This window comes from Hetaerina americana, unplaced genomic scaffold (assembly GCF_022747635.1).
Source record: "Hetaerina americana unplaced genomic scaffold, ioHetAmer1.1.p SCAF_2, whole genome shotgun sequence".
NCBI classification, from domain to species: domain Eukaryota; kingdom Metazoa; phylum Arthropoda; class Insecta; order Odonata; family Calopterygidae; genus Hetaerina; species Hetaerina americana.
Window position 1 is genome coordinate 55,624,958 of NW_027286763.1, and position 13,420 is coordinate 55,638,377.

A 13,420-nucleotide genomic window follows, 5' to 3' on the forward strand; every position below is an offset into this window, starting at 1 on the left:
ATTTTAGTAGCTACGCCCCCAAATTTCTCGTTTGCGAAGAACCTGGCAAGGCACTGCGGTTCTGATACCTCTCATGCCAAGTTCTCGTGGAACTAATCGTTACGTAATCTGAAATAGCTTTGAAATCGGCGGTTAAGAAATTTTTATGTAAAACATTCCAAGGAATACTCAAACAAAAATATAATAACTTTTAAAACAACATTTTCATGTGTGTAATACATCGAAATAGGAACAAAATGTTTTCCCTTAGTCCAAAAATGCGCAACGGTAATTGGTCCTTCGCATGGTTATACCATGAAATACGGCCACTAATCCGAAACCCTCAGGTGCCCTAAATTTAGTCCCAGTCAGCTATGATCATGATAATAAAAATGTTCAGAATTTAAATGATATTATAGAAAATAACGACATTGATATTTTACTTTTATGTCTCAAAACGACAGTATTCCATTTATGAACCTCAGTTAATTTAATAGATGCGGGATTGGAAGTCATTTCAATAAGCACCTTAATCAAAACAGCAGAATTAAACAAAATAAAAAAAAATTGTGCAAAGCTTTAATCTATGTAATGATTAGGTCGAAAAGATTAACAATGTAGCTTTTTTTGCGGCTCGATTGCAGAGGGGAGGGAGTTCGATCCTTGAAAGTCCTATTATTTAACTACTAAATGAAATGCTGAGTTTTGTAAGATTTTTTTTGTATTTTCCCTTTATGATTTATTTGACAATCTATCAACTCATTTTACACCCCAAATAAATATTTCATCACATCCTTTGTATTTTTACGAAAAAAAGGATTGGATTGGTGAGACTTCTGTGGAATGTGTTTGCAAAAGCAGTTTGAATGAATGCTAGTTGTACACATCAGGCCACCTATAACATAAACGTAAAATAGCAAGTTCACATTACATAATTGTTTAGTACATTTTAATAAAATTGTTTGAACCAATTAATTACATTTTTCCTGGAGCTTTGACTCTCAAAAGAGTTTTTCCTGGATACCTATTCAGCAGAGCGGTATAGGCTACACATCAACTAAAATATATTGGGAGTAATTATCAGATATGGGTCTGAGAAGGATGCTAACAACCTCCTATTTTGTATATGAGATTTTCAAAATTATTGGGAAGAGGAAAATAGATTAGGCTGCATCTGTTGGTGGCAACTAAGCTCATTGAAATTTGCAAATGCCAAAGCTTTGGGAGTCATTTTCAATTAAAACTATAAATCATTAGATGAGTAGGCAGATCCATAGGGAATGAGTAAAAAAATGTGCTCAATAAAAAATATTGATTGGGATTTGAATCAATACTTGCGGAATGCCACCCATGTAGGAAGTGAAACATTTGCAGGCTTAACACGCAGTTGCATGTTCAGGTCCTGCCTCAGGCATTGTAGGAAGTAAAGTTCATAAAATAGAATGAAGCCCATCCAGGGATCATCGGGGAGAGCTATATTTTAACTATACGTCATGGGGTCTCAATGTGGACATGTCGAGATAAAAGGTATTGTACAGTGAGCATCCAGACTATGGGGTACTCACAACAGTCGACCTGTTTGCTCAAGTCTGTGGCGTCATCTCCATGGACTTTTCAGCGGTCTGTCATTAATGACAATACCATTTACGTTAAATAGCCTATCGTATGCATACTTATGACCTGTGATGGTTTCATATCTTTTAGTAATAGTCTATTGTGTCACATAGGTTTTTAATGGACCTGGCACTACAGCACTCCAACCTTAAATTACATAAAACATCTCCAAACCCAATAAGTTGCATAGGGTTAAGGATATTCTGGGTATATGTAGTTAGAAGTAAATTAATGTGTAATGCCAAGGCCCATCAGAAATCAACCCAAACACTACAGGCAACTACCGAAAAGATGAAAACCATCACAGGATAATAGAAGTTTGTATTAAATGGGTTGACTATCCCAAAAGAGAATTTTCAACGGTCACTCCATCAAGGACTGATTGTTGAAAAAGACTGTTGATGATGGCACAACTTGAACAAGCAGATCACTGTTACCAGTATCCCAAACGCAAGGCACTCTCTATAAAGATGTTTAGAAATCAACGGCACCGACTTAGTTGCTTCTAGACACCATGAAAGAAGCTGCCCCTCATGTCATTACAACAGGATTATTTTACTATCCTTAAGCGTGTGTTAAATAACTACACTGTTTACACCATATTCAAGATGAATTCTAAGTCTTTAGATAAATTGATAAGAGTACAGCAAAATTAAATCAAATGAATCTATTAGGGACTGATATAACAAGAATACTTCAAAAAAAGTATTTCTACAGCATGTAGTAAGATATCTTTTAAGATTTTACGAAACTGAGGATATATGAAGAACTGCGTTTCAAGTTCTCTCTGCACAAAGGGGTTACAACTTAAATGAAAATCAACGCAAAATTTATTCAGGCATTTAAACTAATGCAGTCGTCACTGCATTAATGCTGGTATGTAACATATATCTCTTCCCATATAAACTCCATCACATATGTTCAACCATCTGACTGAGTTGTACACTTGTTTCATACTCACTGAAATAAAAAAAATGTTACCCACTTAATATTTTAGGCTTCATATAATTGAGTATGACACTATTGCATTTTCCATACTTATAAGACAAAATTTGGGTCATTCATTTGAGATGACATGGTAACCCTGGTCACCACTAACTTCAGTATCCCTTACTTTTGAAGGGCAGAAATAATATTTTTCCATATTAATCCTTAAGATATAACGTAAACAACGTATGCATTGCTTTCAAGAATATTATCTTAAATAATCTACATGCATAATATATATGTACTATGAACTTTCCCATCAGTTTGAAAATGAAAATTCATAGGGTAAAAACCAGACCATTACCCAAATTAAAAAATATCTACGCAAAAAATACTTGTCATTTTGAAAAAAAAATTTTCTTTACAGATTTATGGTTGAAATATAATGCTCAAAACTACAGTAACCAAGAAAGAAGTTTGTTTACTAGGCGAGGGTTGAGCCCACCTAATACTAAGTCCTACAGCATGTGAAATTAATGTATCAGGATACAGAGTTCAGTTCCTTAACCTGAGCAACCTCTGAATTCCCAGAGGGTTTGGTTCCCAAAAAATCACACAGCTTGGGTGAAGCTCACAGGAAGCAGAAGCACCACCTAAATTGTGACTCAGACTTTCTTGTCAATGGCCCATTATCTATCAACCACATTTCTTAATATTAATTCATATTTGCTGCACCGACATCTAAGGAATTTGGAGAGATTTAAAGAAATATTTAAAATCTGGGTTTTCTGTACAGGATTTTGGGCATTTAACCTATTTGTTTTCCATATTTTACCACAAGATCTAATTAAATTGAAGCAATGTCCATGAAATAACATTATTTTTAAAAAATATGAATTTTTCATGGATTCAAAAAGGTAAAACAGAATGGTACATTTCTCACAAAAATTCAGATGACTGAACTTGCTAACTTACATTTTCTACAATCATCTTCATTGCAGACAACAAATTAAGGCTAACATTCTTCATTCCCAGATAAGTCGTGTACAAATCAGTCACATGACATTAACCACAATGACTACAAGGCTCATGCAATCTTGATTCTTAGTGAAATAATTCTGTACTTAGCTATAGAAACATTCTGTCAATAAGTTACCTTATAGTTACCATTAGCTATCAGCATTCTATGCTGGCCCTTCTTCCATGTTATTAATAAACATATACTTAAAATTGGTGTGAATGTGATAAGAAACAACAAAAATGTTGAAGTCCATATTTTATTACAATCACAAAACAACCATTTTTATTAAATATAGGACATCATTTCAGATTGAAAAAGTTAACTGTCATTTGAGGTGATATTATTAAATTTTTTTACTATCAAACTGCATGTGAAAATCAGATTTCATACTTTTCATAAATACAAACCCTCACATTTTTAGTTGTTTGATTCTATGTGGTCACTTTGAAATTGCTAACAGTTAATTCCACTATAAAATAGTTTATTTACAATACACCTTTCTCTGTACATAATTGCTTAAATAATCTTTGCCCAAAATGTCATCAAATTCTAGCCATACCTTTCTGTGTTCTAAGTATCATTCATCCAGCATGCAGAGCTCTTAATGCTATTCCATAATAAGAAATATGTTGACACACATCTCATATAAAAACTATAATTGGTGTCATGGCGATCTTTATACAGGCATTCTAATCTTAATGTATGTTTTATTTCATCGCGATGAATAATAAAAACTAAATGTAAAATTCTGAAATTAAGAAATATTTTCCATTTGTATTTTAAAGTAACCACTGGAATTGAGCCGAAGGCACACCATTGGCAAGGATATACAATTTTACCTTTGCATTAAAATCGTGGAAAATATACAATAAAAGCCCACCATAATGAGTGCAGTATGTAATGGATAACTAACCATTACTATATTCCATTTTACAGCAAAACCTTAAGATGCATTTAGTGTCTTTTTAATTATAAGATATTCATGACAGAGGCAGACCCTTTGCCTCACCAACACCTTGAAAGAGATATACAATACTTATACCAGTTATAATGGTTAAGCAATGTTATGCTTTAATATGAATTGTCTCACTTTCTTCCAAATACTTCAATGGCTTAGCTATGCATTTCATTAGTATGTGAATCTATTATAAGGCATGGGATATTTCAATATTACGGCATAAATCATAGGCAATAGGGTATTTAATAAGTTTGAATCTGATGAATTACAAGTAATTTATGCCAAGGAGCGACCATGCAAGGTAATGTTACAGTTGGATGAAATTACGATTGTTCACAAATGTGGAGAGGGTGTGATTAACTAACAAAACAAATGAAATGTTACACCGCAGTTAATTATTCACTTCTAATAAACTTCATAGTATTGCTTATCATACATAAACTTTAAGTATAAATCAATAAGGAAAAATTTGTGAATTACAGATGCTAAAGACCTTTTTTAATCAGCTATATGACATTTTGCAATGATCTAAATGAGAATGCCAAGAATACAGACAACCAAAAGGAACCTTCAGTTGTTCGTCATGGATACTGGTACTTAATTTAAACTTGTGCCCTGGAAGACCAATATGATTAAAGACGAACCATGATAAAATACCGACGTAGCAGGCAGAAGCACAAGCTTTTTCAACTAGTGTGATATGAATGGACAATTAGAACACTACTAAACAATGTTAAAATTACACGAAAAGAGCAAAATGTTTAAAATTTGACTTCAGGGGTCCATATAATAGCTGCATTTTAAAATGCCAATTATTTTATATTAGCTATCACACAGTAATCAATGCTGCTGGTGAACTTTATAACATGAATTAGAGTATACCTGACATCTGAATTTTATGATAAATAATTTGCAAGCCGATTATTTCACTATAGAAACATTGAAAAATTCAGTATTCTGGTTACAAATGATTAAAAAAAATGCAAAATACTGCGCTTAAATAAGGTTAAGAGATATGAACATCTGATTACATAGTAATCATCATTAACATTGGCAAAGGGAAGTAACCATTATCTATTAATATGAGAAACTGGTTAGAGACCATTTTATGTAGTAATATGACAACTAAAATTAGAATATGCCGGTGGTGAATAATATAACTGTTCAAGACAAGGACCTTATTAATACATTCATGAAAATAACAGCAATAAAAAAATATTTATGAAGTGCTAAGTGAAAATAATGTATGATATTGTGCGGTGTCACATTGATGAGTATCAAAATGACATTTTCAAACTGTCACACAACTAAATTAAAGTTTAGAATGGAGGTTTTTGGTTAACATTTTGACATACCGGATGAGCAGAATATTTTAACATAGGCTCTTGATTGCCAGGGATCAGGCTAATGGGGATGTTTTAAAAAAGCATTTCTTGCAAAACTGCAAAATAACATGGAATCTGAGGTCTACTTCTTGAAAAAGACAAATTAAAGCCAATTGAACATCATTTTCATTACCCCGTATGTCATGAAGGTACATATTAACATATCACATAGCACGTACTTCACAAATGAAAGCAACTCATAGTGAATGTGTACGTGTCGGTAAGTAATATCAAATTGAGAATTTGGAAATTGATCTGCAAAAGCCAATCATACTCCCAGTTTAATCTGTTCTGTGAGTAATAAGGGTAAATATGAACACATCACATCGTACATACTTCTCACATAAAAGCAGAGAATAGGGATTAGAAGAAGCTGACTGCTAGAAACAATGCACTAAAGTCAGTTGTTCATATATAATTTCATCTAATTGGTATTCACATTAATATATTTGTTCATAATAACATATGTAGGCACACAAGTAAACTTAAATGGACAACTAGTTGGGATCAAGAGCTTGCAAGTATACGTCAAAGTTACTAAGTTCAAACTCAATAATGTCCTATGCCAAATAAGGATAAGAAAATATTTTTCCTGGAAGTTATGTAAATTCAAGGTAAGGCATTTTCATATTTTATTTTGCATACAATCATGATAAAGGTTCTTTTTTCCTGGATAAAGGAAGTTTTCCTAGTAGAATGTTGCAATGAAAGTTGATAATCCAGATTACTATAGACAACTATGATGGAGGATGTTCACTGACCATGAGAAATGTGATATTGTTGGGCTCAGAGCATGGGTAACTTCAATTGTTAGATTAGTGGTGGGTCTCTTAAACAACTGCTAGTTAGCAGCAAATAAATAAGATGTCTCATGTAATAACAGGGATTATGGTACATACTTATTAGAACCCAAAAATCAGTAGGCACTGAATCTTTTTTTTGCAAACATTGGTGATATTTTCCCCTCAGATTTGTATTTAAAAATAGTGGAATAATTGAATTTCAATAGTCAAAATAAAACACTGCAAAGGAAAACTGACAGCTCATGAATGTTTGTAATTTCACTGGTGCTCTCAAATTCACTGGACATTCCTATGCAGTGATTACTAGGTATAATGTGGGTGTAATCAAAATGATACAATCAAAGGAATTCCCGCTTGGCTAAATCAAGGATACCAGCCTAAATCTGGAATACTTTGATATTCCTAAAAATTATTCTTTTGAGAAGATAAGTTTCAAAGAAAATATGACAACTGCAAGCTGTGTAAAGCAGGGAATACTTCTGATGTTTGTTTGAATGGATCTGCCATCAAATGTATCTAATTTAATATTTCAGGCTACACAAAAAAAGGAACGATTTGAAGAAATATAATGATGTGCACACATGATATTGGGTTTAAGACTGGGTGAAAAAGTGAAGATTATTTTCTAATGCCAATATTTACTGATGTTTGGTCTTCTAATGGGTCATTCCATTTATGATTCAGGCCCTGGGAAAGACTATAAGAACATACAGCAGGCTTTACCAATACAGCGGTTCCCTACTTTATGATGGATTCACATTATGAAATGTGAGATTTAGACAGTAAAATCACTTGCCTCGACTCAAGATTCAAACCTGGACTGAGGTGAAATTCAAAGTTCTCATGATAAATTCACTTTACCATGAGCTCAATAAAGAAAATCATGGTTACGTTAACAACTGAATACATTACGACTGTAAGAGGCCTTGGAAATTTTGCATTCTATGGAATTTGAGATCTCCATTTGTAGTTTTTCCTGTACATCATGCAGTAAAGAAGACCTATATACGTACATTTTGGATAGACTCCTGCATTTTATACCAGAGTATCTTGTTAAAAATACTTATTGCTGTCAAATTCCACATTTTACCTGAACATGTTGATTATTTCTCTTCACTCAAGAGCCTCCAAAAATCACACAAGATGTCATATGGTATCATGTAATTGATGCCTCAAGAGTCATAACTATTGCCCCTAAATGAAGGGCCCCAATAAGTACAAATCTCGATACACTGTGCACTGTCACTCTCTGCCACTTCAACATTATTTACTTTGTATAAAGTAATGTGCCGCAGTATTGCTAAATATGATGAGGTATGAATGCTTTCATGAACCTGAGCATCAGAAATCACCTCCTAATCTTTCCACAAACATTCCACCCATGAGAGTATTCAAGAAGATAACTGCAGGGAGAGAAGTGTGTGAGAAACCGCAGAGGATAGTAGGGCTAACTCACTGCTGCCACCACTGTTATTCTGATAACAGCTATCTCAAAGCAATCACAACAAGTCGAATTATGAGCAGAGGAGGATGAGCTGAAGTGTTGTTGAAAAGAGAACACATGGTGAATATTAATAGATCATAATTGAAGTTTCATTCACAAAAATAAGACTATTATTTCCTACTTCTCCATCATCACCCCTTTCCTTGCTCCCTGGTAATTGTCTCCCTCTCTCAATTCACACAAATATGAATTTACCACAGCAGACAGGCTTGAGTTAACAGTTCTTATTTTATATGAGCTTAGCGTTTCTTTACATCTACTTCGGTTTGGGGAAGATGATGGAAGACCTCTGACCTTGGAAAAGTTTCTTGGCACTTTAAGACATGCCAGCTGGATGCAATTGAATGTTTCGGGTGAATGGTACTATTAAGCTACATTTCCATGCATCTCTGTTTCAGCATTTTGTTTTTTGCTCCACCATATATCCCATTTTTACACATATGGCAGCACCATACGAAAACAGAAGACAGCCATGATCCAATGTGCCGTTTGGATGGGAGATGAACAAACGACAGTCGATGAGCAATAGCTCTTGCCAGTCGTGACACAATTGGCTGCACTGACTGTAAAACCTCAAAAGTGGATGCATAAAAACATAGCATAACTCCAAACTCAAGAAAAAAAAAGGGTTTCAAGAATAAGCCTCAAATGCTTTCACTAATTATCAAATTTAGGGAAATAAGATAAGGTCAATTTACTTTAACAGTAAACATATCCCATGACTTAGGATTCATTCATAGCTGTAGAATCATAAAAATACATCTTCCTAGTTCTGCATCACATGGAGGCATGAGAAACCACAACTAATTGATTGCAAATGCTTTTATAAGTACTGCCACTCAGCTACGGAAGTTGTAGCAGATATTTTAGTTTACTCCTTGTTGAAAAAACTCTCGCTTGGGCTTACAATTAGTTATTTACAGTAAGTCAATTGGGAATTATTTTCCACATACATTATGTATTACACTCTGTAAGGGACTGGTTGGTGAGCTATGGTACCACATACCACAAAAAGTGCTTAAAATAGATCCAATTTGAGAATGGTGCTGTGTGCTAGACCAGAATTATTTGTATCCAAACCAAAAATGTACAAAAAGCACCTCTAACGGAAAAACCTAATAGAAAAAATCGGTGTTCATTAATTATGTGATTTTGGGCAATTTTTGCTAGAAGTGCAATAAGCTTGCCAAGATATTCGATGCAGAATGAACCATACATAAATATGGAAAATGCATAAAATATACTGAAGTCCTATAGGTGGGAAGATGAATTGGTAATTATGGAAATGACATTAATTGTATAGATGGTAAAAATGGAAGTAAACCTCCAGCATTTTCTGGAACTGAGTCCTAATCAATTCAAAACAATATCTTTAAAGTTGATTGTAGAAATCGTCCAGAAATGATTAGACTTATTGAACAGGATATATTGAAAGTAACTTCAGTTGCTTCATGCTCTTATCTAAATATGATATTCATATGGCCATTGAACAGGATTTTCCATTCATTGTAAAATTAGCTTAATGCCAAACATCTGAGTTAATAATTAGTTATTCAAATCCCAGAATATAGTCAATGCAGAGATCACTGTTCAAACAATATTACAACTCATCATCGCAGGCTTTTATGTATAATTTTTCTGGTATGAAAGAAAAGAGTTGACGATTTTGACCAATATTAATCAGGCACATGTTAGCTAATGACAAGGCTTCCTGAATGTCAAATAATCCCTGCTAAAGTATGTCCTAGAGTCCTACAACTATAAAATCAGTATAATTAAAAGTGAGTAAATTTAAAATTTATTCAGCAGGGATATGATATTAATTACATATTTCAAACATCTAAAAATTAGTATTAGAAATTTTCAAAAGTGGCAGCTTAGACTTCCATAGCAGATTGTTAAAATGGACGGATTATTTACATTGCCTAACAACATACAGATACCCTGCAGAATGTGTTGTCAACAAACGTATGGCGCAAATAAAAGTGGAATGTTGAAATTATATTATTGTTGTCTCTTAAATTTACATGTCAGTTATATGTTAAAAGAATTATTCACTTAAGTAATGCTTCTACACGATAAAAGAAAAATAAAAGCACACGTCATATTATGGTTGCAACAAAAATGGTAAGCTATTGTTGCATAGCCCTAGTTATATCAATTCAGTTGATATTAAAAACAATGCCTAAAATCTATAATCATAGTTTCTCAGTAAAAAACTTAGTTATTTCTGTTCTCTAACACAACCTCTTCGAGAGAGGTTAATAAAACATATTCCACTCAAATCATCTCTTCTTCCACCAAGAGACACACTTTCAGGTCTTCAGGAAGTCCCAATGAGAGGCAGGCCACTGCACCTGAGTTTCAAGGGTTTTTAAAACCCTGTAATTAAGTCTTCAATGGTTAAAAGACAATAACACTTCAGTCTGAATTGGATCCGTCAGAATCGGAATCCGAGTTGTTGGAGCCAGAATCTGATGAGTCTGAGTCGCTGTCACTTCCAGATGATGACTCATCACTGGAATCTGATCCCTGAGGAATTAAAAAAAAATGCATGCATATTTTGAACATTTACCTCTTTTACACATTGCAGTCAAATAGATAACATGGCACCTCAAAGCTTATGATTTTACTACTGTCATTCCATGCCTTCTTTCAAAAAAATCAAATTCATTTTGAAATACACACAAATAATTCAATAATATGAGAACTTCATTCGCTTTTTTTTTTAATTTTCCCCTATCATTAATAATGCTGTAAATTTGTTATCTAAGCGACCTGACATACAGTGCAACCTCATTCGTGGTTTTCATATAAATCAATATTGTAGATCTCAAATTTATGTCTAAGACACCCACACACTACATAAAACTACATCATCCTGACATATGACAATGTATTTGTATTTTATCATAGTTTAAAATGCATATTTAACCATTTCATCCTACTGATTACTAATTAGACAACATTATTTTTTGCTAACCAGGTGATAATTTTAAAAATCATTATTGAGTAAGTAACATGTTGGCTAGATAACTGTTCACAATCTAATGTTTTTTCCAAGAGGAACAGTTTTTAATTATGACTTGAAACCACACGACAGGTGATGCCTGGGTTCAACATACAGTGGAACCTTTCTTAATAAGCAACTCGCACAGGGAAAAATTCGCATAATGAGCAAAAATATTGGCCCCCGAAATTACTTCCTTAACGAGAAACTTTTCCCATAACGAGTGATGTGGAGAGAGGAATTCCCACATTCACACAGTGCACCTGCTACTCCAGCTTGTCTCTAGCACTCGTTCCGCTAGCATCTTAACATCACTAGTGATCACACACTTTTCTAAACTTTCGTTCTAACACATTATTAGTTATTGTTTTGAGCAAAGTTGAATAATATTTTGTGCATGGTTTTAAAATTGACCCCAAAGAAAAATCAGTAAGAAAAAATTCATCAGAGAATAAAAATTAAAAATAACAGTAGAAATGAAAAGTAAAATCATTGAAAATCACGAACAAGGTGTGTGGGTGGCTGATCTAGTATGCACATTAACAATTGGTCAGCATCAATAATTAGCCTTTTCTTCAAGAACATGGACAAGACTAAGGAGATAGATGCTTCAAATAGAGCGACAGGAGTATCTGTGAGACATTCAACCTGTATAAAGAGCTTCCTAGTACAAAGGAATGCATCATTAACAATTTAATTATTTTATTTTTTTGCTTTCACAAATTGAGTTCGTATTCCTAGTTGCTCCAATCCATGATAGAGTAAAAGGTGACCATAATTCATTATCCTAAACAATTTATATATATAATTTTCTTTAAATAAACCTTGTAGATAATTTATCATTTTTCGGCATGGAACTCATCATATTTTACCTAAATTTATACACAAAAAATTGTTTCACTACATGAGTATTTTGATTTACAAGAAAGATCACAGAATGGATTATTCTCGAATTATGAGGTTCCAATGCAATATTTCACTGAGCTGCTTATTTTCATTTGAAAATCTGAAAGACGAATATGGCTACTTGTTCAGACTAATAGAGTTGCCTGGCATTAAAAACCACACAGAGTAAAATACAGAAGGATTCACTACAGCAAATTTGACAGCAAAAGAGTAAAATATGTTTCTTCTTCCCATAGGGCTGTCAATGTTTTGAAACAGTAAGTGGCCATTTTTAGCAGTGAGGAACACTTAACGATAGACTAATGTCTATTGTCAGTTAATCTAAATTTAATACGGATATCTCATTTCTGCTCAAGAAGATACACTACAGATGATTGTGAGTACTTTTTCTTTACATTTAATACATGTCTGCATAAACAGATAAATATTGCTTATAATATAAGTTTTATTTTAACCTTTGATATATTTTATCTTTAAAACTGCAAAATATACTTTTTAAATATTTCTCTTTCATCCCAACCTCATTCTGAGCTCTGTATTTCCTGCAGAATAAATAAGATTACCTCATTGGCTTGGTTCTTGGGGCACTCATCATCATCTTCCTCCTCACTTTCTTCACCCCCCTCTGCATCATCAGCATCATCTTCCTCCTCCACACCATCCACACTCTCCCCATCCCTCCCTTCGTCATCCTCGTCTTCATCTTCATCCTCCTCATCGCCATCTGAGTCTTCTTCCTCCTTCATCTCATCCAACCTAGTGCAATTTGACTTGAGAGTTGAGTACTCCTTTAGTTGCTCCTGAGACAGACCCTGTCAATCGCAAGGATAAAAGATGAATAAGGTTCAAAAAGAGCTGTCTCAATTAGTTGATGTTGATTGCATAATTGGAAAGGTCCCGACATAATATAAAAAAGAAGTTTACACATTGCCACTTATAAGATCCAGCCTGATAAAATGATATTTCCAAAAAAATGGGATTACCTTAACTCTTGTTTGATACCTATCTCATGGTGTGCAACTCAATCTCAGGAATGTAAACATATAAATGAAAAGTTATGTTCAGAATTAAAGAGAACAAAAACAAAAAATTTTTTTAGAATTTCAATTGTTGTTGTCAATGCCACAAGTGTATAAGTCATACTAGCAACTGAAACATCCTTGATTGCCTATGAAAGACCTACCATCAACATGGACTACTTGATATGCTCTGAGCAGCTTGTTATAACATTACGTTATATTTGAAAAATATTAGATAAACGCATGACAAGCAGAAAATCAGTGTAAGCTCAATTATGTTTCTTTCATAGAACT

General features: G+C 33.6%; 1 protein-coding gene across 2 annotated transcripts in view; it reads right to left on the minus strand.

Moving 5' to 3' along the window:
• Positions 1-3,845: 3,845 nt before the first annotated feature.
• LOC139687447 (nucleolar transcription factor 1-A-like) overlaps positions 3,846-13,420 on the minus strand; it is a 49,348-nt gene continuing 39,773 nt past the window's right edge. For both annotated transcript variants that reach the window (XM_071584607.1, XM_071584608.1), the window contains exons 14-15: positions 12,671-12,919; positions 3,846-10,723 (exon numbers count right to left, since the gene is read on the minus strand). In XM_071584607.1, the coding sequence (XP_071440708.1) occupies positions 10,613-10,723; positions 12,671-12,919 (360 nt within the window). In that variant the 3' untranslated portion in view covers positions 3,846-10,612. The remainder of the gene's footprint in view (positions 10,724-12,670; positions 12,920-13,420) is intronic.